Source organism: Bos mutus, chromosome 15 (genome assembly GCF_027580195.1).
Source record: "Bos mutus isolate GX-2022 chromosome 15, NWIPB_WYAK_1.1, whole genome shotgun sequence".
Taxonomy (NCBI): domain Eukaryota; kingdom Metazoa; phylum Chordata; class Mammalia; order Artiodactyla; family Bovidae; genus Bos; species Bos mutus.
Genome location: NC_091631.1, coordinates 45574879 through 45602697, shown reverse-complemented (window position 1 = coordinate 45602697; position 27819 = coordinate 45574879). Strand labels below are relative to the sequence as shown.

The 27819-nt window shown below is 46.3% G+C and overlaps 1 protein-coding gene across 7 annotated transcripts; it reads right to left on the bottom strand.

Moving 5' to 3' along the window:
- Positions 1–598: 598 nt before the first annotated feature.
- SCN3B (sodium voltage-gated channel beta subunit 3) lies at positions 599–27819 on the bottom strand. 7 transcript variants are annotated; one of them, XM_014478549.2, is made up of 7 exons: positions 26801–27190; positions 26314–26492; positions 17703–17866; positions 14332–14557; positions 8058–8196; positions 4866–4945; positions 599–4506 (listed from the first exon to the last, which is right to left on the bottom strand). In XM_014478549.2, the coding sequence occupies exons 2-6, from the start codon at positions 26366–26368 to the stop codon at positions 4882–4884; spliced, it is 648 nt and encodes a 215-aa protein (XP_014334035.1). In that variant the 5' UTR covers positions 26369–26492; positions 26801–27190; the 3' UTR covers positions 599–4506; positions 4866–4881. The 7 variants fall into 7 exon arrangements, with proteins under 7 accessions (XP_014334035.1, XP_070240152.1, XP_070240150.1 ...); XM_070384051.1 differs by having other exon boundaries at positions 599–4337; XM_070384049.1 differs by lacking the exon at positions 26801–27190 and adding an exon at positions 27684–27819 and having other exon boundaries at positions 599–4945.

Here is a 27819-nt window from a genome sequence, read left to right as displayed (position 1 = left end):
TTTATCAGGCTTGTTCTTGGGCCCCAGCCCTTACTCCAAGCCTAAGTTTAGTTTTAGATAATATAAAATACATGGTGTATATGTATGTGTGTTTCTTAGTATAGTGGCTAGTACTATACTAAGATAATTTTATATTGATTTCATTATTAATCAGTACTGTTGTTATTACAGAAGCATATGATAGACTGTGAATACCAATGACAGTTTCTTGTGTAACTTCTCCCTTTGGGGGCCTTGGCCCTTCTAGGAAGATGGACATTGGCGGACAGCTTTACTTTATTTATGTTAGATGACCTGGTAAGGGGGGGGCCCTCCTTTACTAGGTCTTCCTTTCTGGGAACCCCTCCACCACCTGGCAGGAGACTTGTGTGATGTCATTCAGGTGAGAACACAGAGACTCGGATTCCTGTGTATTTGGGTAGGTAAGGAAGGAAGGGAGATGGGGAGATGATGTGTTTAATTCTAGACTATTAAATGTAGTTTGCATTCTCTGGGCTTGTATCCAGTGATTTTGAGTTCAAGAATTGATGCAGGCTGGGAGAGCAAGTAGAAGCCGGAATGTGTGTAGCAGACACAGTGAAGCAAAACCGAAGCAAGCCATGTTTAGAGACACTTTATTGACAGGAACAAGGAGTTTACTGAAAAACACCACCAACAGGCATTAGGTTGTTGAAATCTTGAGTGGTCAGGAAGAACATTTCTAGAGTTCGGGGAAAGATGGGCTGTGGAAAATCAAAAAAAGCCACGCAAAGCTGATAACGTGGTAACAAGTTTCGTCAGGTCCACGGCTGCACGAGTTTGCTGATGGTGTTTGACGCTGCTTCACAAACCTACATGCACTCATCCTTCAGCTCCTCCCTCCCTGTCACACACACTGCCCGTCAGCCGCATCTCTTGCCACGCGGAGAAGAAAAGAATAGTACCAGCTTTGAGGCTTAGCTGGGCTGTGATAGGGGTTAAATCTGATCTACAATTCAGACTTGCTTCAAGTGCTCATCTACTGGGTCCTACCACAGACTCAAGGAAAGGGAGGGGTAGCTAGACATGAATCATCTACCACGGTGGAGTTTTAGAGATTAGGAAAGGCCTGAGTGATGATTTAAAAAAAAAAAACCTAAGAGCACAGGGCACACTCAGGGGCTTTCTTGGTACTCGACGCAGAGTGGGTGCTGAAATGCAGAATGAATGGATCATGGGCATAATGATGCCCCAGGTACTATACTATCTGGATACATTTGCAGTAACTAGGAGGATTCGCAGGGTTAGGGGTTTTTCATTTACAAAAGGAGGGGCGAAGACGGTGCTTTTTTATTTTTCCATTTCCACTTGGGAAGGGGTGTGTTAGTCGTTCAGTCATGTCTGACTCTGCGACCCCGTGGTCTGTCAAAGGAATTCCCTAGGCAAGAATACTGAAGTGGGTTCTCATTCTGCTCTCCAGGGTATCTTCCCAACCCAGGGATTGAACCGTGGTCTCCTGCATTGTAGGCATATTCTTCACCATCTGAGCTACCAGGGAAGCCCAAGGTCCCCAAGGGAAGGGGAACCAAGATATATTCTGAAACGTTATCTAGCTCCTTGCTTCTTCCTGCCAAGATATAGTTCTATGGTCTTTCCTCTCTGATTTTTGTCACATTCTGAGATGGGTGTGTTTTTCTTTTTGATGTAGTAGTTTGGGGGGAAGAAAAGGAGCTATCTCTTCTGTTAACCATTCTTAACTTGATAATATATTTCCAGCCTATTCCTGCTTTGAAAAATTCTGACTAACATTCCTAGTTTGGCCTCTAAGGAGAAACCAGAAACTCAGAGAATCAGAAGTCTGGGTGTGTGCGTGTTTGGAGGGGCGGTGACACTGAAGGATAATGCTTTTAAGTGGACTGAAAATAAAGGCTGATATGGGAACAGACCTTCAAGGTTGTTTCCACGCAGGAGCTGGGGCTGTGAGGCAAGGCTGAGCTGTTGGTATAAGTCAGTAGGGCAAGGTGCTTACAGGGCCAACCGAGTTGAGCAGTGAAGTTCACTGGCTGTTAAGGAAAGGGAAAACCAGATCAAGCCTAACTGGCCATGAGTGAACTGTATTAAGGATCAGTCATGGGAAATATCCAGCACCAATACAACAGATGGGGTTCCTAGAGTGATGATAGCCCTTGAGAACATTTCTAAGCCCTTTAATAAGAACAGCATGCCAGGTAAAACTTCCAGAGCAGTGCACATTTATCTGAGTCCTTTGTAGGGATATGTGGTGAAACAGGAAGTGGGTGAGGATTTGAAGTAGGCTGGTGATCACAGTATCTTGTGGATATATAGTCATGGTCAAGTCTCCCAGGAAGGAGTTTAATTGCAACTCAGAGGAAATAATGAGGTACAAACCAACGAAAAGGGAAAAAGCAAAATGAGATAGCCTGTGAAAACACGTTTCTAGCATGGCTCAAGAAGCCAAGTGGTAGAGGAGCGCTTGAGTGGGACTAGGGATGAGAGATGTTTAATATCTCAGGACATGCAGGAGAGGCAAAGATTAGGTGGAAGTAAAGAGATGAAAGGATGCAGCTGTGGTTTCCGTGGAAAGAGGGTTGGGCAGGGAGCTCAGAAGACCTGGATTCTAGTTCTCCAGGTTCATTCATTCTCCAGGTTCTAGTTCATTACCACCTGTATGAACTTATGATTTGGTAAAGCTTGTCAGCCTCAGGCAGCCCATTCCTTCATTTGTTAATGTACTTGCAGTACCCACCTCACAGAGCTAGTTATGGAGGAGAAATAAGATAACTGAAATTAAAATGCTTGGTAAGTCATATAACCTAATAAAGTATTAAAGATGAGAAGAGTTGAGAAATTAGGAGATTACTTATGAGGATAAATAAGAAAAAAAGAGGTACCATTCAACTTCATTAAAATTCACTCAGGGAATACCTGAGTTGGGCTTTTGAAAAGGAAAAAAGGCAAACGTGCACTCTAGATCACAGGTTAGATGCATGGTCAAAAGGAGCTTCTATGCACGAGCCACATGACTAGGAAAACCTCACAATAATCCAGGCCTGTTTTCCTCACTATAAAGTAAGGAAAATCTATATTCTGTCTCCTATTTCAGAGGGATCGTGTGGGAAATTACCAATGAGAAGGGCCTTGAATTTATGGAACGTGTTTTCTTCAATAAAATCCAACACTCAAATATGTGAACAAGGACTTATTTCAGGTACTCTTCCCTGGGATGGCAGAGATGAGCTGAGTTTCTCAGGTGAGACCCAAGGCCAAGGGAGCAGGATCTTCCCCCCAGAAGTTCCCTCTGATCTGGGGGATATCTTGTTCATCAGATCCCAGTCATTTCATCTTCTCATCCCCCCATAAAGCATCTTTCCCCCTCCCATCACAGAGTGCCGAAGGACATCACACGTAACCAGTCATTCAAAGTGAAATATGAGATATCGACTTAAGATTTCTGCAGTGTTCATCTGCTCTCCTAACACCTAGGAAAAAAAAAACCACCCTGGACATTATGAATTCCCAGGTTAGCCCCAGTCCTATCACCTCACTCATTTGCCATCATCCGTCTCAGACTAAAAACACATTTCTTAGTTCTGTGCCATTCCCAGATCCACCGTCCTTCTGGAAGACGTCTCAGATTCACAAATCTTTTCACTAAAGGAATTCTTCAAGTCCACTGCCTTTCTGGCCAGTTTCTAGTTACCTGAATCAGACTTCACCTCAGCCAGGTAATCCACCCATTTCTGTGCTTATGAAAGAGACAAGGCCATGGCCAAATTCAACTTTGAAGTCTTTTCATAAAATTATCCCATCTTGGGAAGCGTAAAGTGGGCAGTGCCTTGGGCTTATATCTGCTTCAGTTTATCATTTAAGGTCTCCTAGAGTTGAGTCTCGGGTGCCTCCTATAAAATGCGTGATAATACTGATCCACAGAAATTTTGAGAAGAACATTGAGATTTCACTCCCAGTGCCCACTACCACCCAGCCGTCTCAGTTGGTGTGCTCACCTAGGAAGATACACACATGTTATCCCCCAGGAGGGTCATGAACACATTGTATGACTTCCCAAGCCTCCTTCAAGAAATCTCACTTCATGACACTCTTGCTTTAACCCAAATCCATCACTCCCGCTTCCTTCCAAGAAGACATCCACTCGCAGCAATGGGAGAGTAAGCCGGCTCTAGCCAGAGGGAGCCGATGCACGTGTCCACCTCCAGCACATGTTCTAAGTTGAATGGAGCACAGAGGAGGGGTCCAGTTGGCATGAGAGCCACTTGCTTGAAAGTGAGGGCAGGCTGAGATTGAGTCATGTAGAAATGTTGGCTCCTCAGTTCTGGCAAAGTCTTGAGGTGTGTAGAGGTCTGGTGGAGTTAGCAAGGCAGAGGTGAAAGTTCAGAGGTGAGTGGATGTATGAAGAATGAACTGAAAGGATGGACGCACGAAGGGAAGTGATGTGGTCCCTAGGGCACCCTCCTGATGCAGTTGATATCACTGGACCTGGGACAGCCAGCCCTTCGGTGTTCCGGCCACCTACCAGTGGTAAAACAGCTCACTGAGGATTGCCAGCCCAGTCTATCCCAGCCAAAGACTGACCTAATCCACGACCCTTACATAGGAGGGAGAAGGGGGATTACTTTCTGTCACTGTGTGTAAGGAATTCAAGTTGCCCCCAACACTCAGGCCAAAGCAATTCACCTTTTGAAGGACTTGAATCTTGCACAGAGCTTTATGACTTGGGCATCAACTTTAAGATGGACCCTAAGGATGGGGACTCTATGTAGAGTAGAAATCTAAGGGACCAAATCTCAAGTCACCTTGGTTTGTGCATAACAGGGCCACCTGTACACCTGCCTCCTTATCTACCTGCCCCTCCTTTCCCTGTACATCACCTCAAGTTGACCCCTTCTATTCCTCCACTGGGACTGCAGAGTTCTCTTTGTTCTCCGATGGGATGGCCAGGTAGTCAGACCTGTTGGAGGAGAGACAGGGAAGAAAATCAGTGCATTTTGTATTCAGAAGAGGAAACAGGAAAAGGGAAGGAGCGAGGGCCTAGGAACAAGGATGCCTCTTGAACAGGAGGTCTCTGCATCTCCTTCTGGCCGTGTTACCCAAGAGAAAAGAAGAATGGCCCTTTCAGCAGACTAGAATCAAGAGTTTTGGTTTTTTTCCTTCCATAAGCAATGCACGAGTCTTCTCATTTATCCACATTGTTCCCAAGACTTAATACTGTTCAATTAAACCAGCCAAACTGATGGATGGGAAACAAAATGTTTTCATTTTGCTTACTATTGGTGATATTGAGCATCTTTTTCATAAGCATATAAGCAATGTGGGTGTGTACTTCTGTGATATGACTGTTCATTTGCTTTCCCAGGTTTTCTTCTGAGATATTTATCTTTTTTCTTGATGGTTTCATGTCCTAAAAATATCTTCTCCCAGTCTGTTGACTGTCTTTACTTATAGTGTAATAAAAGTTATCATTTTTTCCCCTCTCTGATTTGTGTTTTGTATTTTACGAAATTCTGTCTTCTAAGGTAATAAAGATATTTTCTTATATCCCCATGGGCTTCCCAGGTGGCACTAGTGGTAAAGAACCCACCTGCCAATGCAGAAGGCATAAGAGATGTAAGCTTGATCCTTGGGTGGGGAAGACCACTGGAGGAGGGCTTGGCAACCCACTGCACTTGCCTGGAAAATCCCAGACAGAGGAGCCTGGCAGGCTATCGTCCGTGGGGTCGCAAAGAGCCAGACATGACTGAAGCAACATAGCATGCATGCACTTGCATTCCCTAATAGAATTTTATAGTTTTACATTTTATCTTGTCTTAAATCCTCTCACAACTTATTTTCGTTTAGTCTGTTTTATTTTCTATGTGGATAAAGAATTGTCCTTATACCATTTACTGGACAGTTCATTCTTCCTTCAGTTTTTTTTAAAAAATACTTATTTTATTTGTTTATTTATTTATGTATTTGGCTGCACCAGGTCTTATTTGTGGCATGTAGGATCTAGTCCCCTGACTAAGGATAGAACCCAGGCCCCCTGCGTTGGGAGCCTGGAGTCTTAGCCACTGGACTACCAAGGAAGTTCCAGTGGGGTTTTATTATTATTAAATAGGCATTAACCTTTTGGGGGCTCTCTGCCTTTTCTGTTTGCCCCTGTTGTATGTCTATGTCAGTCCAGCTCTATAAGTAACCTTTGTATCTGATAGGAAGAGTCCTATCCTTCCCCAAAACTTTCTCTTTGAAATAGGCAGACTATAGCCCGTGAGCTAATAATGGTTGTTACCTGTTTAAAGGGTTGCACACAAACAAATGAAAGCAGTAGGTGAAGAGCCCCTCTGTAGCCTGCGAAGCCTAAAATATTTACTGCTGGCCATCCTCTGGCTTAAAGCTAGTTTTAGCCTTTGGGCCTCTGTATGACTTTTAAGATCAGCTTATCGAGGTCCTTGAACAATCCCATGGGTACTGTGACTGGAATTTTACTGCACTTGCAGATTAATCTGGGAGAGAACTGCTTGTTCCTTTCTCTTAGCAACTGATTCTAATCTTACGCTTCGGTTCCTCCTCTTATTGTTTTCATTCTTTCAAACAAACTTATGTTCTGTATTTTACCAGACCCTTCTTGTGTCTGAAGTTCCTGGGATTTAATCCTGCCATTTGTTATTTCTCTTGCTCGTGCTGAATTATTTCCTGCTGTGTCTTATAGTTTTGGATCAGATTGTAGAATCAGATTCAGCAGTGCTTTATCGGAAGAGCACTATTAAGCCTCAACGGAAAGTGGGTCCCTTCAGGATAGTTTTTCATTTGTTTTTACACAGTTATCACTGTCTGGGGACTAATTTTTTTTATTGACTTTCTCAGCTTACAGGCTCCTGGATCATGCGGGCAGTATAAATTTAAATCCCAAACACTGTGAGAGCAGGTTCATGGTTATCAATTCTCAAGAATCTTTTATGATTGTACTTGGAGGCAGGCCAAGTAGATATGTTTCCTTGGCTTTTGCTGGGCTGGTGCACTGATTATTTTGTGATCAATACTTTGCACGAGTTGTAACCCTCTGAGGATCCTAGCTCTTCTGGTGACCTCAGTTCCAACTCTGTTTCTTATGCCAGCCCAACTGTGGGCACCTCCTGTCCAAGGGTGGCCACTTCCTGTCCAAGTGTGGGGCTTCCTGTCCAGGTGTGGCCACTTACTATGCTCTAGCACTAAAATCTGATCGCCTAGGTCACCAGGACTGACAGCCTCCCCAGCATATCATTTCTTTCCATCTTTATATCTTGGTCAATTGTAATTTTTTACTTTCCCGAGATGACAGATATCATGAAAAATGGTACTTTATCTTATCAAGCATTTCCAGGTGACAGTAGCCTAGATTTTGATTATCACCTCAGCTATGTACATCTGTGAGGGTTATTTTCTGTCTTTCCTCTCTCCAAATAACAGGCCAACGTGGCCCCTCAGATCCCATCATTTGTTCCATATACTGGAGCCTTGGTGAAAATGGCCAGGGCACCCTCTGAACACTGAAGCAGTAGAGCCCTTCTCTGGATATTCAGTCACTGCCAAGCTCCAGAGGGAAGAACATGTTTGGAGCTCCTTAGCTAATAAAGGGTAGGGCCCAGGTAGCCTGATGAGCTCTGTGGTTTACAGCAAACAGCTGAATGTGATGGGAAGAGCATGGACATTAGACACGCTTCAGTTCAAATTCCAGCCTCTCCTCTCTACCTCATGCTGAGGTGCAGCCTCAGCAAACCACTTAGGCTCTGTGAGCTGCTTCAGCATCTAGAAAATGGTCATAAAATGCAGTTTTATGGGGTTGTGGTGCCAACTGATGGCCTTACCTGATGGCTAAGAATGAAAGGCATGAAGTCAAACTTTGCTTTGCTTCTTATAATGGTCTGGGGCAAAGGGTCTCGGGCTCAACTTTCACATCTGTAAAATGGGTATATGCCTGCTGCCTACCTTAAAGGTTGTTGTGAGGGAAAGTGGAGGACTGTGTAAATCGCTCACCACCTTACCCATGAGAGCAAGCGCTCTGAAGGTGCAGGCTATCCCTATTTTGGCATCTTTGGACTTACGCATTTTCTTGGGCTGCCTCTTCAGCCTTCGAGACCTTCCTGTAGCAATATATCATCTCAATGAGCAGCCACAGAGTGAGGAAGACCAGGAGGATGTACATCATGATTTCTGAGACCACAGAGGTGAAGTCCTCTCCAGCTGCAAGGGGGAGAATGAGACTCAGAATGCGCAGTCCAACAAACCCAGAGCCGTCACTGAGCTTTGAGATGTATGAGGCCTATTTTTAGGTGTCTTAAATAAGCAATGGTCTAAAGGAACTTGAGAAGTTATCAAAGAGCTTTAATATCCTCCAGCTCTTGTGTCTGTCAGCTTTCTCACTAACTTTCTTCAGATGCTCTGGAGGGAGACATGGGGGAGAAGGGTGGCTTGGGGAAGAAGTCGTAGAGCGGTGGAAGGAATCCTGGAGCTGGGTGAGATACACCGCACAGCTGAGTCCCCATTTTCCTACTTCTTGCTGTGTGAATAGTCATTTCCTTGATTTAAGACTCAGCTTCTCAATTTGTAAAGTAAGGATAAGAATTCACACCATACATCATCTAATGTATTTAAGAATATCTGTAAGATGTAAGGGTTTCCCTAGTGGCTCAGTGATAAAGAATACACCTGCCAATGCAGGAGACATGGGTTCGATCCCCGGTCCAGGAAGATCCCACATGCCTCGGAGCAACTAAACCCCTGTTGCAGAAGTATTGAGCCTGTGCTCTAGAGCCCGGGAGCTGCAACTACTGAGCCCATGTGCCACAGCTACTGAAGCCCGCGTACCTAAGCCCGTGCTCCACAACAAGAAAAGCCACTGCAAAGAGAAGCCTGTGCGCTGCAACTAGAGAGCAGCCGCCGCTCACCATGACTAGAGAAAAGCCCACAGCAACAAAGACCCAGCACAGCCAAAAATAAGGAAATAAATAAAATTTAAAAAAATAACATGTAAAAGTCTGCACAGGTGTGAGGCACATGTCCTAGGTCTACAGACTCTGTCCTCTGAACTTGGGGTGGGAGAGCATCATGTCCTGAGACACAGGGTATCAGAAAACAGGGACAAGGCCAGTGCCATCAACCCACCCAGTCTCCTGGGCATGCTCTCTGCAAGTTTGGATTAGAAACAAGGACGGCCCCAGCTCAGCTTCCTTTCAGGTCATCCCAAACCCAAACAGAAATGAGGATTTGAGAATTCTGTGTATTAACCAGGCTGTCCCCAGAGTTCTACTTCTGGAACACAGTTTTTTTTAAATGTTTATTTATTTACATGGCTGTGCTCGGAGAAGGCAATGGCACCCCACTCCAGTACTCTCGCCTGGAAAATCCCATGGACGGAGGAGCCTGGTGGGCTGCAGTCCATGGGGTCGCTAGGAGTTGAACACGACTGAGCGACTTCACTTTCACTTTTCACTTTCATGCATTGGAGAAGGAAATGGCAACCCACTCCAGTGTTCTTGCCTGGGGAATCCCAGGGACGGGGGAGCCTGGCGGGCTGCCGTCTCTAGGGTCGCACAGAGTTGGACACGACTGAAGCAACTTAGCAGGAGCAGCAGCAGCAGATGGGTCTTAGTTGCAACACGTGAGCTCTTCAGTCTTCATTACAGCATGTGGGATCTTGTTCCCTGACTAGGGATCAGACCCTGGACCCCCTGCATTGGAAGTATGGAGTCTTAGCCACTGGACCACCACAGAAGTCCTCAGAACACGGATCTGATTCTGCTGTATCCCTGCTGAGAAGTCTTCAGTGTTCTACATCTCCCTCAGGACAGAGATCTGACTCGATTAATGCTCAACAGGCTCTCAAGGCCACTCACTGTGAAGCCTTCCTTGCCTCACTTCCATTCTCTTGGCCAGAAAAACCTCTCTACTCATACACACTGTGGTCTTCTGGAATCTGTGAACATTTCTTCTTCCTCTTCCTAGATTGTATCTCACACCCCACTGCTACCTCTGTGCCAACATTGTCTCCTGTTTTTCAATCTCCCACAGATTCCTCTACGCTCCACAGAAGCCCCCACCTCTGTAAGCCTTCCTCAACTTCTCATGCAGAATTATCACTCATGTCCTTCTCCAGGCACTTTTCCATCCATTATAACACTTCCCAAGTTGTTTTGTGATGTCTTTATCACTCTTCTGTACTGACTGGGTGCTTTTTAAGAATATATTTATTTCTGAATGATCATCCTGTTGTCTAATCCTGGAATACTTGAATTATTCAATAAGTATCTGTTGAATGAAAGAATATAAATAAATATTGATCTTCCATGTTTCCTAACCCAAAAAATGACAATTAAAACATGATTGGGGATTCCCTGGTGGTCCAATGGTTAGGGTTCAGCCTTTTCAATGCCATAGCCTGGCATTCAATCCCTGATCAGGGAACTAAGATCCCACAATCGTGAGCCACAGCCAAAAAATTGTTTTAATTAAAAAATAAATAAAATATGATACATGCCAAATGTCCTGATATGTATTCCTTCCTAGTGGGAAGGAAGGCTGCACTCAGATTTCCCTTTGCTACCTTTTGGCAGCAAATTAGATTCACAGTCCTTGGTTATTCATAGGACCCAAGTCATCCCCAAGGCTTAGCTCATTAAAAGCACAGCATAGCCACAGCCATGACCTTCAGCTCAGAGAAGGAGTCCAAGTGTTACAGGAGCACCCAGATTTTCTAACTGGAGCTGGAGGCACAGGAGAATGCCATACACATTAAATGTCCTCTCACGGGCTGGCTACAGCCTGATTTGCAATGTGCTCAACTTAAAGCACACCATCTCTCTCTCTCTCTCTCTCTCTTTCTTGGCTGTGCTGGGTCTTCCTTGATGCAAATGGGCTTTCTCTAGTTGTGGCAAGCGAGGGCTACTCTTGATGAAAGTGAAAGAGGAGAGTGAAAAAGTTGGCTTAAAACTCAACATTCAGAAAACTAAGATCATGGCATCTGGTCCCATCGCTTCATGGCAAATAGATGGGGAAACAATGGAAGCAGTGAGAGACTTTGTTTTGGGGGTCCCCAAAATCACTACAGATGGTGACTGCAGCCATGAAATTAAAAGATGCTTGCTCCTTGGAAGAAAAGTTATGACCAACCTAGACAGCATATTAAAAACCAGAGACATTACTTTGCCAACAAAGGTCTGTCTAGTCAAAGCTATGGTTTTTCCAGTGGTCATGTATGGATGTGAGAATTGGACTATAAAGAAAGCTGAGCGCTGAAGAATTGATGCTTTTGAACTGTGGTATTGGAGAAGACTCTTGAGAGTCCCTTGGAGTGCAAGAAGATCAAACCAGTCAGTCCTAAAGAAAATCAGTCCTGAATATTCATTGGAAGGACTGATGCTGAAGCTGAAACTCCAACACTCTGGCCACCTGATGCGAAGAACTGACTCATTAGAAAAGACCCTGATGCTGGGAAAGATTGAAGGCGGGAGGAGAAGGGGACAACAGAGGATGAGATGGTTGGATGGCATCACTGACTCGATGGACATGAGTATGACTAAGCTCTGGGAGTTGGTGATGGACAGGGAAGCCTGGTGTGCTGCAGTCCATGGGGTCTCAAAGAGTCAGACATGACTGAGCGACTGAACTGAACTGAACTGAGGGCTACTCTTCGGTTGCATTGCACAGGCTTCTTGTTGTGATGGTTTCTCTTGCATAGCATGGGCTCTAGGGTGCACAGGCTTCAAGAGTTGAAGCACTCGGCCTCAGTAGTTGCAGCTCAAGGGTTCTAGAGCGTGGGCTCGGTAATTGTTGGTGCACAGGCTTAGTTGCTCCTCGGCATATGACATCTTCCCAGTCCAAGGGTGGAACCTGTGTCCCCTGCATTAGCAAGCAGATTCTTCACGACAGGACCACCAGGGAAGTCCCCTATCTCTGTTTAAGTGCAGAAATCAGGGCCTTCCCTGGTGGTCCAGTGGTGAAGAATCTGCCTTCTAAGGCAAAGGACACAGGTTTGGATCCAGGTCAGGAAACTAAGGTCCCACATTTTGTGCGGCCTCTGAGTCTGTGTAAAAAAAAATAATTTTTTTGAATGCAGTAGCCAGCAGTTGTACTGTAGGAAGCTGTCCTTAGTACCTTCATTAGCCTTTAGGGGAAGAAAAAAATTTCTGTCTTAGAGCTGGTCCAGCTTGAGCAGAGAGAAGGGAGAGGGTCTGGGACCACGGGGGTGGAGCAGACATGGGGATGTGTCATGGTGGAGGGGGGCAGCATGAGAGCAGTGAATATCTGGGGGTGGGCTGGAGGGGGCTGCCAAGGGGTTGCAGGGGTTGGGGAAGAAAGCAAAGGGGCAGAGAGTGGGATGGTGCTGTGGGGAAAATACGTAGTGGAAATAGAGCAAATAGAGGCAAAGACCTGGACTACAGTCCTGCTTCTGGCGCTAAGGTGCTTCATGTGCGGGCAAGCCCTCCTCTTCAGAGCTCTCTCCCCCAGCCACAGGATGGGGGACCAGAGCTGCACCCTCCAATCACCAGGGGAGTCATTCCAACTCACATTCACCAGACGGCACCCCGACCAGCTGAACTCACACTGCAGGAATGGTGCAGAGCCACTCACACCGAAGGAAAGCCCCCTGGGGGATTTCAATGCTTGTTCTTTGGTTAGAACCCCTAGATTGAAAGAGAGCCAAGCTTCCTTCCAGCCCTAAGAGAGCCTGAGGGGCTCGGTGGCTCTGAAAACAAATTTACTCTCCCTCTGTTCCTACTCAAAGATGGCTCTGGTGCCTGGCAGGCAGACAGGCTCCACTTCGCCACACTTTCCACTGGCTGCACCACTCTGGAGGCAAAACCTTTGAGAGCACGAGGTAGAGACAGAGGCAGCCTCCGAGCGTCTGGCAGTCACCAGCCGACAGTCCCGATGGTGAACAGCAGAGGGCGCCAGGCTCCCTTCCCCCAGGGAGCACAAGTGTGTAAACAGAAGAGGATCCCTTAGGGAGGTCTCAGCCCAAGCCCTTCCATGCACACAGAAGAGATGGGCTTGCAGAGGGCAAGTGGTTCACCAAGTCTGAGCCAAGTGCCCTGAGCATCCCTGTGCACCATCAGGATTGACCTACCTTCCGTTTTAGTCTAGTCTAAATCATGACTAAATCATGACATGGCTCTCTCTTGCTGTTCACTCTCTTGCGTCATGAACTTTATCACCATAACATGATACGTTTGTGGCCTGGAAGTCAGGATTCCTGGCATCCTTTTATAGGAAGAGCCTGGCTTTAATGTGACCTCTCCCACCTCTCCTGCCTCACAGCTTTTGTCTGTGTTCACCGTCCTGCATCTTGGGGCAGCCAAAGTGCTGAGAACGTGCTGGAAATGGACGGTCTAGGAAGAGCTAGGTACAATGGCATCATCATTTTGCCTGGGTGAGAAAACAGAGAGGGAAATGCATATACCACTTTTCTGACACCTGAAGGAAAATTTGCAAGGGGTGAGGAGCCATGGTGCCCCAAACACGAGTCTATTAAAAGCAGAACAAAAACAGTTCTAAGTTCACCTTCACGATTCTGGACTTAATCGCAACAAACATTTGAGTTCGAATGATGAAAGGACTTCCAAGCCTAACAAGAAACCACCTGGGGGAAATCTGAAAAAATGTAAAGACTAGAGAGCTAAACATCTTTCCCCTTCTCCCAGCTGAGCATGAAGTTATGTAAGGAGAGACGCCATGCACGGAGGAGGGGCTGCTCATATGATTACTGTGGAGGGAGACAGATGACAAAGACTGTCAGACTTTGGTCTGGAGCACTGGTTCTCAAAGCGTGGTCCCCGGCAGCATCAGTATCTCCTGACAATTTATTAGTCACATAAATTCTCAGGCTCTGTGTATGGAATCAGAAAGGTTGGGTTTAAGAAGTCTTGCAGGGAAATCTGAGGCTGGCTGAAGTTTGAGCACCACCGGTTTAGAGGTCCGTATGGATCACAGACAGGAAGGTAGATGACCTCTAGGGAACCGCAGGAGATTTCTCTGAGCCCATGGAATCAGAGATTCAACACAGGCCAGAGAAGACGGAGCTGACTTGGCAGTTTCAGGCTTCGCAAAGGCTGTCCTTTTTCTCTGAAGGTGCAAGGCCACGGACCAGGTAAAGATTCCTGCGTTATCATCCCAAGCCTTTCTGCTTTGAGGAAAGGCACAGAGAGAGGCAAGCTCTCAGGCAGCTTGCCGGAAGCTGGCCACTCCAGGAAGACAAGCCAGCGGTGGCAATTTTAGATCTCACCACTCCAAATACATGGGAGTTTGCATTCTTCAAGGGGCTCATTTGTGTGGAGACCCACTGTCTTTCCTCCCCTGAGAGAGCCTGGGCCCCAGCCTTACCCTCCTCGGTAACACGGAGGGGGATCAGCCGGGTGGTCTTCACGAAGGGGCGATGTGCTTCGAACTCAAACTCCCGGGAGACGTTGCAGGTGTAGAGGCCGGAGTCGTTCAGGGTGACGTTGAGCACAGTGATGGACACGTCCTGCAAGTCTTTGCTCCCGTTCCACTGCAGGCGCCCCTGGAAGGGGCTCTCCACCTCCTGGTGGCCGTTCCGATACTCGTAGATCTGTACGTGGAGAAACAGTGGGGGAGGGCCATGAGAGAAGACAGGGGAGGGGTGAGGACAGGGCAGAGAAGAGGACTAGATGGTGCATGGACAGGGGGGAGGGGGTGATGTTACCAGCAGCTCCCAAAATGTGGGAGTGGGGTGGAGGCTCAGAGCGGGGCAAGGAAGAGAGCCAAGGCAGGGTGGGCAAAGGCACAGGGGGGTCAGGGCACGTGGACGTGGAAGGATGGGGTAGGCAGGAAAAGGGGGTGGAAAGAAAGAGAACAGAGGAAGATGAGTGTCACATACCGGAGGCTGAGAGAAAGGAAGGACTGGAAGGATACAGAAAAAAAGAACAAGAGAGAAAGCTGTGCCGTGGGGGCCGCCAGCGAGAGATGGAGGCAGAGAGGCAGCTTCATTTGTCATGAAGGATCTGAGAGCTCCGGCCTCCAAATGTGACTCTTAGAGTTGATCACCACTGAGGGGACATGGGCAGTCGTGGCCAGGCCACAAGAAGGGGACCCAGGCTGCTCGAGTGGCCCAGATGAGCAGAGAGATGCCAGTGATGTGCGTGCATCAGCTCTTCCACTCTGGGTGGAGTTAGAGCTGATCTCTATGTTTCTTTTCTCTGACACTTTCACCTTCTGACATACCTATTTTTTTCCCCTCTACAGCTGTGCAGTTCATCTAATCTCTATTGGCCACACGTGGCTACTTACATTAAAATTCAAATTACTAGGAATTAAATAAAATGTAAAATTCTGTTTTTTCAGTTGCACCAGCCCCGTGTCAAATGTTCAGTGACACCTGTACCTGGTGGCTACTGAGTTGGACAGCATGAATATGGAATGTTTGCATCTTCGCAAAAATTTCTATTACCATTACTCTGTATTTCCAGCACAACTGTTAAAGCTTCTTTTCCTCCATCTGAGCCATCTTTTTACTTTGGGCAGGCCTGGAAGCAGAGCAGGTGGCTGGCATATAACCAGGCCTGAGGCTTCATGGGGACCTCTCCACCTCATTAAGATGTCCAGGCTCCTGCAACACTAGGTCCTGGACACTAGCCTTGGTCAAGGTCAGCCCTGAGCTGGGGACTGGGAAGGCTACTGTCCCAGGCCTGGCACCTGATTGGAGCAAAGCCACTTCAGAATGACATGTCCAGCCTAGAATTAGAAATGAGCCCAGCTTTAGGAGAGCTAGAGACAAAAGCAAGCAAAATTCAATTTCATCCTAATGTTGTCTCCATTAGGTCTTTGTGGAGAAAAAACTTGCCTCCAGGAAGATGAGGCAGTACAGTAAAAAGGGCTTTGTATCTGCTCTCAGACAACCTGTTTCATATCTAAGCTCTCTTTACTAACTAAACTTCGATTAGTTGCCCCTTTTGGGTATATGTGTGCATGTGTATTGGGCTTTCTGGGTGGCTCAGCAGTAAGAATCCACCAGCCAATGCAGGAGACACATGAGACGTGGGTTCAATCCCTGGATTGGAAAGATCCCTGGAGGCGGAAATGACAACCCACTCCAGGATTCTTGCCTGGAGAATCCCATGGATGGGGGAGCCTGTCGGGCTACAGTACATAGGATCCCAAAGAGTTGGACTGAGCACGCACATGTGTGTGTGTGCTTGTGTGTGTTCTTAATCAAACACTTATATAGTGTTTCCTATATCAGAACTATTTTAAACATGTTAAAAATTATAGCTCATGGGACTTCCTTGGTGGTTCAGTAGTTAAGACTCAGCGCTTTCACTGCACTGGGCATGATTTTGACCTCTGGTCAGGGAATTAAGGGGCTTCCCTTGTGGCTCAGCTGATAAAGAATCCGCCTGCAATGCAGGAGACCTGGGCTCAATCCCTGGGTTGGGAAGATCCCCTGCAGAAGGGAAAAGCTACGCACTCTAGTAATCTAGCCTGGAGAATTCAATGGACGTATAGTCCATGGGGTTACAGAGTTGGACACAATAGAGCAACTTTCACTTTCAGGGAATTAAGATCCCACATGCCACATGATACAGCCAAAAATGAAATAAATAAAAATTATAGCTCAAGAGTCCTGGTAACAAGTCTATGAAGTAGCTATAGTTTATATCCCCATTTTAGAGATGAGGAAAGTGAGGTACAGAGAGGTTAAGCAATTTGTCCAAGGACACAAGTTAATAAGCTGTGGAGTCAAGAACCAATCCCATGCAGCCTGGCCCCAGAGAGAATGAAAGTGTGAATAACTGTCATCCCCAAGTTGGTACTCAGATTATATAACCGCCATTTTGGCACTGGCACCAACCAATCAGACTAACATTGGTCATGGCTGATCCCTCAGTTCCCAGACCACAAGGAGGTCAGAGATTCCTCGTGGGAAGGATGGTGGTGAAGCCACTAGGGAGGTTTAGCACAAGTAACGACTACAGGATGGCTCAAACACTTTACCCACTGAGGTACATGTACTAGTTGACCATCAGCTTTGGTCACCCCGACATTCTTACTTCAGGGGTGAGATGAAGAGACGGTGAGACTTAAATGGGTTAAACCCATGTCATTCCATTTAATAACAGCGTTATTTTAATTTTTAAAATAAATGTATTGTTTTTGGCTGTGCTGGGTCTTCGTTGCTGCACAGGGGCTTTCTCTAGTTCCGTCATGTGGGGGCTTCTCTTCTGTGAGGAGGGCAGGCTTCTCACTGCAGTGGCTTCTCTTGTTCTAGAGCACAGGCTCTAGGGCTCGGGGGCTTCAGTAGATGTGGTACACGGGCTGAGTTGCCCCGCAGCATGTGGGGTTTTCCCAGACCAGGGATTGGCAGGTGGATTCTTAACCACTAGACCACCAGGGAAGTCCTTCAGTTTTTCTACTAATTTAATCCATCCAGTAGGATGGTCCAGAGATTAAATGAAAACACCTGCCTAGTGGGGTGACTGACGCACAGTGGGCTCTAAATACTATTTATGTCTTCCCCCCCTTATTCTGTTTATAACCAGGAGTGCTCGGAGCTGGCCGGGCGCCCTCCCTTTCGCAGAGGCTGGGCTACACTGAAGCTGTCAGTTATCTGCAGAGGAGCTGTCTCTCTTTGGAGAGAAGGAGCCAGTGTTTGTCAGATCGTCATTCCCCCAGACTGTCGGGAGCCAGGTGCAAAATGGCAGAGGCCAGCAAAGACCAGAGTCAGCAGTCAGACATACAAGGAAATCTTTACCGCCCTCGGGCCTGTAGAACCATTCCACCACCGTGGTGGCCTCCACCTCCTCCCTCTTCATGCAGGAGATGCAGCGCAGCTTCATGGGGTTGCCCTGAACCGCCTCGGTCTCCGAGGGCACTTCCACACACACGGGGAAGCAGACGCCGACTAGAGAGAGGCCAGGAGACAGGGAGGGGCCAGGAGGTGTTGGGCAGAGGGAAGGGAGAGCAAGAAGGGAGGGAGGAGAGACAGAGAAGGAAGAACCATGAGACACACAGGAAAATAGCATGCCCGTGTAAGTATCTCCCCAAGTACCCACTCTCCCGACCGGCAGGGATGAGCTGGCGTTGACCGAGAGGCTCACGGGAAACAGTGAGCTGCGAGCAGCACATATCTGACCCTGCCCTCAAAGACTCAGCATCTAGGTGCAAACAGGGTACCTCTGCATCCACCCATTGACTGCATGCACCCCTTCACTGAACCAGCATCCACTGAAATCTACCCTGTGACAGGCCTGATGCTGAGATTCAAAGTTGCACAAAACACTCACCACGCCCCAAAGGCGTTTATAGTCTAGCAGGGAACGCACACTCCTAAGTGTCATGAAACCAGACTGCGGTGACTGACATACTAGTAATGTGCTCTGTTCCCAGAGGAGGGGCAGTTATTCCTGGCTGAGCTGGGAGAGAGGAAGACAAGGATGGTGAGACTTGAGGCCAGAAAGGGAGATCGGACCCATGTTGTGGGGACCTCTATATGTACTGCACAAGGAGGGGGGCATATGTTTCAAAGCCGTGGAGAGATGTAAGCATATCTGTGTTTTATGGGAGATGTAGGTAATTCTGAGGCATAGTGGAGGGCAGAGCAGCAAGGAGGACAACGTGAGCTGACCGTGGGACTGGGGCGATGCTTCATGCAGAAGAGGAGAGACACAGTTAAGAATCGGGAGGGGGAAACTAACACGACATTGTAAAGCAATTACACTCCAATAAAAAAGCAAACAACAACAAAATCTCACACCACACACAAAAATATAGAAAAGAATTACATGAAAAAAGACATGCATAAAATTAGAGGAGAGTAGTAAGAAACATGTTCAAATTTCTTAAAGGGAGAGAATTTTAAAATGTAAGTTATTTCTATATCAAAAAACATACAAAACAAAGTAGAAGAATAAATGCAGAGTGGCAGAAATGAAAAACATTGGGAGGGGTGTCAGATCGGAGGGCACCTTGCATGCCACTCGGAGGTCTGGACTTATAGTTCCTGCCCCCTAGAGACTTGTGGCTCATTAAAGAGGGTAAGTACATCAGACTGAAAATTCAGAATGAATCAAAAGTGGGATGTGGCTGCCAACAAAGCAAGTGCAAATGTGGGCTGTGTTAACAGATGTAGCTGTAGAACAGAGAAGGAACAGTTCCTCTGTGCTGCTCAGAACAAATCTGGACTATGAGGATCAGTTCCGGTGTCACAATGTACAAAAGGAAGTTTGTAGGGGAAGGCAAGATGGAGAGGGTCTGGAGCAAAGTCTGGTAAGAACAAAGCAGGGTGGCCGGGGCTGCTTAGCTTGGACATTGACACATCTGTCTTCAAATATTTGAAGGAAGAGAAAATAGATTTCTGTGGAAGAGAAAATAGATTCTGACCAGCTCCAAAAGCTACATGAAAGTAAGGCTTGCTCAATTAAAAACATTTTTTTTTTTTTGGTGCTGAAGCTGTTAACAAATGCAAAAAATTTTTTCGTAAGAACCTTCTTACACAGAAGGTTCAAAAGTGAGAGGAGCATCTGGGATTCTTATATTAGGACTTCTAACCCCTCCTGAGGCCACCTTCTCATTCATGATAAAAACAGAGCCCCTAAAAATGAAACAATACACACTGTCATTTAAAAACTTGGTCCACTGTGAGTGGCCAGTCTTTCCTTCAGTCTGTCTTAGTTCTTCCTAAAAGTAGAGGAAAGCTGTATTCAGAGCTTAAAATGAGATTGACCAACTAATTAAGAGTGAAAAATGAAATATTGGACTTAGAAGGGAACAAATTAAATTTTTAGACATAGTGTTTAAAAACTAGAGGCACTATGATACAGTTTAGCATATTGAGATAAAATAAATTTCATTGGTTTGGTTTTAAAACTCTGAGCAAGCTGGGACTGCTCTAGTGGGCAGCCTGCAAGAGGCTCCCCTGCTTTTGCACATTTGTTGTTGCTCAGTTGCTCAGTCGTGTCTGACTGCAACCCCATGGACTGCAGCACTCCAGGCTCCCCTGTCCTTCACTATCTCCTGGAATTTGCTTAAATTCATCTCATTTCAAATTCATTTCACACATTTCTGCATATGGCTCATCACTTTAACGGGGGGAGGGTCCTTATCCAGAGAGAACTGATCAGAAACATTTTCAGAATGTGATACATTTGAAGTCTTGAGGATAGGCCTGTTTTCTTCTGTTTTTCTTTTTTTTAAGAAAGCATGGTCTATGCAAAAGTTTGTGAGTGGATAGAGGTGTAGAGACTATGCATTGAAAACCCCATGTAGCAGGGAGTCTTGAGGCACATGTATATTTAATGAGATGTGGTAAAGATGAATTAGTTCAATGAAGATGACTTCAGAGCAAAATAGGAAAATGTTCCAAGTAATGTACAGTTACACTTATACAGGCAGGAGGAAGATGGCACTGGGCAACTGAAGGCTTGGGTTTGGTGGACTGTTTTTGCTTTTTTGGCTGCACCGAATGGCTTGTGGGATCTTAGTTCCCCAACCAGAGATGGACCACAGTGAAAGCACCAAGTCCTGACCACTAGACTGCTATGGAAATCCCAGTTTGATAGACGGTTTAATCTCTATGAGACTCAGTTTATTCATCAACAAAATTCTGGAAATAATATCGAATAAATTTGTCATGAAAACTCTATGGGATGATTTCTACAAACATGTTCTGTACAAAGGATCATTAGAGACAGCCTCACTGAGAAGATGACACGGAGCAGGCACCAAATGAAAGAAAGGAGGGAACAAGCTATATGAATTATCTATGTGAAAGCGTACGGAGGAGAAAGCAACTCGAGAGTCCTAGGATGGGAGTGTGCTGGCAGAAGCAAAGAGCACAATAAACCACAGGGAACAGGAACTTCCCTGGGGGCTAGTGATTAAGAATCTGCTTTCCAGTGCCAGGAATACAGGTTCAATCCCTGGTCCAACAACTAACATCCCACATGCCTCAGGTTTGTGCTGCAACTAAGACTGGATACAGCCAAAAATAAATAAGATTTTTTGGGGGTTGTGCTGGGTCTTCGTTGCTGCGTGTGGTCTTTCCCTAGCTGTGGTGAGCAGGGTCTACTCTTCGTTGTGGTGTTTGGGCTTCTCATTGCGGTGGTTTCTCTTCTTGTGAAGCACAGGCTGGGCTCAGTAGTTGTGGTCCATGGGCCTAGTTGCTCTGAGGCACGTGGGATCCTCCCAGACCAGGGATCGAACTTGTGTTACCCGCAATGGGGGCAGGTGGATTCCTATCCACCATACCACCAGGGAAGTCCCAAGATATTTTTAAAAATAATAATAAAGTACAGGGAACAAAGTGAGAATAGAAGGAGACAAGGTAGAAGAAATAAACCAGGACCGGATCATGGCTGCCCTTGTAGACCATGACTAGGACTTTGGCTTCTGCTTTGAATGACACGGGAGCACTGCAGGGTTCTGAGTGGAAGAACGGCACGACATGATCTGACTGCTCTGTTGAGAATAAACTGAAGAGGTGAGGAAGCACAGGGTGGACGCAAACAGAACACTTAAAAGGCTGGTACATGGATCAGACTGAGAGATGGTTCAGTGATTCTGCTTGGATGAAGATAGCAATAGAGCTGCTGGGCTTGCAAATGTCGTGTGCTGGACTAACATCCTTGAATAGGTGTGAGGTGATGTACTCCAGTGAACATGAGGATGAGTTGGCCTTAACTATAAACACAGTTGGTTCATTTAGAGTAAAAGGGGGGAAAGCAGAATATATGTAGTCAGGATGGTCAGCAGGGTATAGAAGCCTCTCTTTGTTATGAGATGCCCCTGAGTAATGCAATCATCAGAGAGTAAGCCCCACTGACCACCTTCTCTTTGCCAAAGTCCAGTCTGAAGTCCTAAGAAAGAACCCTGCTCATGAGGTCAATTAAATTCATGAGGTCCCAGATAAGACATTGAAAAATGGCCACAAAATCCACTCATCCTTATTCGCTTTCCCTTTGCAATATGACTTGCTTCTTGGAAAAGACCCTGATGCTGGGAAAGATTGAGGGCAAGAGGGGAAGAGGGTGACAGAGGATGAGATGGTTGGATGGCATTATCGACTCAATGCACATTCTGGGAGATAGTGAAGGACAAGGAAGTCTGGCGTGCTGCAGTTTATGTGGTTAGAGTTGGACACAACTTACTGACTGAACAACAACTCCTTCCATCCAGAGGTAAAGTCTATTTTTCCATCCTGTGAGTCTCCAGTATACTACTTCCTCTCTTTTCATGAAATCCTCTAGATTCTAGAAAAGACTGTATGTATGGTAGACATTCAACCCACCCTGCTGACTATAAATAAGAAACTCCTGGAATAATCTTGGCCAAATCATTTGACCTTTGGTCTCCTCTTCTGTTTCCATAGTAATAATGTGGAAACATGAGAAGGAAGAATAGATTGGTTATGATTATATTTAACTAAGGAATAGCATTAATCTATCTATATTAAGCAGTGGATAGTAATGTATATGTAACCAACTCCTCTAATCTTTCTCTTCTTTGGTTATCTGGTTATATTGCCCCTCTTGACTTTGCTCTACACTGCTTTCCTTTGTATTAAGAAAATAAAGGCTTTGATTAGAAAGTAAAACTTTCCAGAAAGAGGTAATAAATGACATTATTTGTAGATATTAACACCCTGAAATGACTTGGTCTATCAGATCTAGCCAGTCACTTAGCAAAGCCTTGAGAGAATGGGATGCAAAATGGGTTGCTGGGGGGAAAGAGGAAAACATTCCCCAGCACAACAGACATCTGGGAGAGTAGACCTGGAGAGGAAGAGCTGAGAAGATACTAGGAGGTGATGAGTAAGGCCCTAGGCTTGGGAGAGGAGTGGAAGGGTGGCTCCAAAGAGAAATGAAAGGACAGATGCCCACCTTGCAATCCTGTACAGAGAGCAGCAGGTGTGACCATAAGAGCTACAACAAGCACTAGAAGACCAAACTCACGAGATAAGAGTTCTCTACAAGTCCTTTCTCCTTCCCTGCACTTATTTTCTTATCTCTAAACTGGAAACGACACTACTTTCCCTGACTAACACCACTGGATTGCTATGGGGACCAAATCTTCATTTGAAAACTGCTTTGTAAACTGTGAAGCACTAGGCAAGTGTGGATTTATTATTATTACTACTATTTACTTTAATGAAGGAAATGTGGAATTTTGCCGAATTCATGCAGAAAATAAAAGAATGGAAAAATTCCATTCACATTTGCATCATGTGACCAATCAGTTTGGGAAGGGTGAATGCATCTAAGCTAAGTGTTTTCCAATACTGGAATTACATGCAAATACAATGAGATCGCATTTGTGAAGTGAGGCCTTCTCTCTAACACTTAATGGCAAAGTTTCCTGAACTATCTCTTTCTCTTTTTAGGTGTGTGTGCCTTTTTAAAATTAATTTATTTTTTTAAATTTATTTTTAATTGGGGGGAAATTGCTTTACAGTGTTGTTTTGGTTCCTGCCGTACAACAATGCAAATCAGCCATGATTATACATACATGCCCTCCCTCCCTAGCCTCACTCCCTTCCCCCATCCCATCCTTCCAGGTCATCACAGACTGCCAGACTAGGTTCCCTGTGCTACATAGTAACTTCTCACCAGCTATCTATTTTACACATGGCAATGTATATAGGTTGATGCTACTTTCTGCATTAGTCTCACCCTCTCCTTCCCCTACTGTGTCCACAAGTCCTTTCTCTATATCTGAGTCTCCATTCCTTCCCTGAAAATAGGTTCATCAATGCCATTTTTTCTAGATTCCATATATATGCATTAATATACGATATTTGTTTTTCTCTTTCTGACTTATTTCACTCTGTTCAAGATTCAAGGTTCATCCACTTCACTGGAACTGACTCAAATGTGTTCTTTTTATGGCTGAGTAATATTCCACTGTATATATGTACCATATATCCTTTACCCATTCATCTGTCGATGTACATTTAGGTTGCTTCCATGTCCTAGCTATTGGAAACAGCACTGCTATGAGCACTGGGGTACATCCTTCTTTTTCAAGTACAGTTTTCCCAGGGTATATGCCCATTAGAGGGATTGTTGGATCATATGGTAGTTTTATTCCTAGTTTTTTAAGGAATCTCCATACTGTTCTTGGAGAAGGAAATGGCAACCCACTCCAGTATTCTTGCCTGGAAAATCCCATGGACAGAGGAGCCTGGCGGGCTACAGTCCATGGGGTTGCAAAGAGTCAGATACAACTGAGTGACTAACACACACACATACTGTTCTCCATAGTGGCTGTAACAATCTACATTCCCACCAACAGTGCAAGAGGGTTCTCTTTTCTCCATATTCTCTCCAGCATTTGTTGTTTGTAGATTATTTTTTGATGGCCATTCTGACTGGTGTGAGAATGGCCTTATGTAGCTTCTTAACTTGGTGAACCATGTTCAGAAGCTGAGGATGGACAAGGATAGGTGTAACACATATACTTCTTCCACAGATTTTTTTTTTGGGGGGGCAGGGGGATTGAGGGGTGGAGAGGAAGATGGGCACTTTGGCATTTTAGCAATATTCTGTAAGTTATTTCCCTACCATTCAACTGTGCAGCTAAAAGGATGTTAGATATCTGCCCCAACTTCCAGACTTACATATTTCCAAATACACATATATGAGGAACCAAATATTCTCAAGTTATGACATGAAAAGCTAGTGGCAGAGCTAAGACTCTGATCCAGGCTTTGTAAGTCCTAGTCAAAATGTCCTAGACTATAGCATACTCTCCCCTCCACTAGAATCCAGACATTAAAAACTTAAATTAGGGTTTGGGAAGAAAGGCTTTGTAGAATATCACCCAAGTTCCTCTACAACTTCACCTGTCATTGCTTTACTCATGTTCTTTCTTACGCAGCCCGAAGAACCTCTCCTAAGCCTCATGTCCCTAGTCTTCACCTCCCCTGAGGAAATCTCAGCCTTTAGTCTTCAAGACAGGTGAGATCATTGGCAACCTATTATGTCTGCTTCATGTTCAGATCTGGTCTACTCTACTGGGAATGGATGGCGGTGAGTCTGCCCTTGGGACTGGCCTTACTCTCCCTCTTTGTCCTTCACAGCCTGTCTCATCAAGCATTTTGTTCAACAGGAAGCTTGGCTCTGCTTCTGGTCACATGCAAAATCCAGATAACACTGGCAGCCAGAGTTAGTCCTGGAGGCTTTATAAAGAGATAATAAGGTAAAGAGGCAATTCCCATCAGCATATCTGCCACTGCACTAGCAGAATGAGTTCCATGCCAATCATAGAGCATGATCCCACATACCTAGTTTCAGTAAGGTAGGTGGGCATGCTCACATCTAATTATCCTGGCTATTGATTTTTAGCATGGAGGAAGGTAGCTAAGATGATGGCAAGGATATCAACTGGAGAGCACGTATATTTGACCAAGACTGAATGCCCATAACTACACAACTACACACAACTACAGGCACACACATACACACACTACTACATCCTCATCAATCCATTCAGATGCTCATGCTAACATGCTCCAACACAAACTAGCACACACATTCAGACGCTGAGGGATATACATCAATACAGTTAAGCATTCTCTCAGCCGAACATCCAGACATTATCATGTAGATTCATTAACTTCTGCCATACACAGCAGGCATCCCACTTCAAGCCCATCTCTAAGACCACTGTTCCAAGTATAGGAATCCCTTATTTGGAGAGAGAAGGTCACCTCACTGCTTCACAATAGATAAACAAGAACCTATTTATCTTTGAAGGCAAAAAAATCCAGCTCCCCAAACACCAAAGCACCTTAGTTCCCCATGTTCATGAAAAAGAAAAAAGATGCAATTCCCAGGTGCCTATTCATCTAATATATTACTGCAAATGGCTGAAGCCAATTTTATTAAAATTAAACAGTAGGATCAACAACTAAAGTATTTTCACTCCCAAAATGCACACATCCAGATTTTTAATGTATAAAAATTAATTTGAAGAACTCATTGAGAAATGAAATGCAACTGCAACCAATATATATATATATTTTTTTTTTTTTTTTTAATAATGAACGTGACAGCATTCTCTTTCAGCAACAGGAAAGGGGAAAAAAATACTTTGTAATTAGCAGGAAACGGGAGGAAGGGTGGGAAAACCACCAAGGGAGGTTCGGGAATAAAGCATCAGAGGAATAGGGAGGCCTTTTGACAATCTCAAAATCCTAGCTCTCATGGAATCCTTCTGGATCCCATGTCTGGCAGACATGTACAGAGGGAAGCCAACCAGGGCTCCTTGTTGTCACCAACGATATCAGTGTGTTATTATTGTTAACATTATTACTGTTATCTGTATCTCGCATGGCAGGGTGCTGGTACTTACCCCACAAGATGAGCAGAAGGGAAGCCAGAGGAAACAATCTGTTGAAGGCAGGCATCTTTTTTTTTCAGCGGGTGGCTTTCGGGGCTAAACAGAGATTCCCTGGGTCAACAACCGCTCCCTTTCAGAGACTTTCGAGGAAACCCTCTGGGACGAACTGGTCCAAGGAGGCGACTTTCTGACTGAAATAAAGGCCAAGCGCCGGTGACTGGGGAGGCTCTTCGGGGTTTTGGAGCCAAGCGAGGGTTTCAGCTCCAAGCCACCCTAGCGGGCCGCCCCAGTTCAAAAGAGCGGATCGGCAGCTCGGGGCGCTCTCCCCAGAGCCCGTTGCTGGGATCCGGATCAGCACCACGGACAGTGCCTTCCCCGCCCACCCCGGAACTTCCAGTCTCCTGTTTGCGCGTCGCGGAAAGCTTGGCTCGGAACCGAGCAGCCGGCAGGCTCTAGGCGGCTGGGCTGTCGAAGGGGTCCATGTTAATCCACCTCTCACCTCCTTACGAACAGATACGCTCCAACCAGGATCCACCCAGACCCGGGAGCGCCGGCTTCATCCGCCCTGGCGGCTTCTCCAACTGGGCGTGCCCATATACCCGAAACCAACACGGAGCTGCCGTCTGAGCTACAAAATTCGTTCCACCTCGGTACCGTCCACACCCGCCGAGGCTCCCCGGGGAGATCCGGAGCGGCCAGGAAGAAGGTGAAACCTTCTGTTTGGCCGGCGATCTCAGAGGTGGGGCGGCAGGGAAGGGGGATGGACCCCTTCCCGGGAGCTCGCCCACAAGATCGTGCAAGGGCCCCGACCCTGGGTGGCAGGTGACCAGCTGCCCTTCTCCAAGGCCCCCTAGACCGTGTGTGCTCAGTCAGCCTTGACATGCGCAGGCGGCTCTCCACCCTCACTGCCACCACGGACCCACCCCCTCGTGCAACACTCCCCACCCCCAAACAGGCGTGCCCCTCCCAGGGCAGATCACGGCTGCCGAGCGCGGGGGCGGAGCTCGGAGCTGCGCAAACACCTCAGCCCCCGCGATTTCTCTGCTCGCCGGCTGTCTCCAGGTTTCCCTTTCGCATCTCCACATGTCTCCCCAGCAGGGGCACGCCTCCTCCCACCCATTCACACCCGCCAGGCAACCCCACTCCGGCTTCCTGCACAGACGTGCTAGCCTCTAGCTCCGGGAAGAGGAGGGCCAAATCTCTCGCAGGCAATGATCAGTGACGTCATCTGAAATGTACATGGCCCTTGGCTGCTCTCTCGCGACCCCATCCCCTCCTTCTCTCCCGGTGTGTTCTTTGTCTAGCCTTGATCAGTTGGTTCCGGACACACTTAACCCAGCAAAATAATCGCTGCTTAGAAATGGGGTAAGAGTGAGGCGCACCTGTTCCCATGTTCGCCTCCTCACCCAGTGAGGTGATCCAGATGTCGGTTCAACAGTGCTGTTGGGGGTGGGGCAACTCCCTCTCGCTCTAATCACTCCCCCCTCCCCAGTTTAAAAGCAGATAGATTGGGGTTTG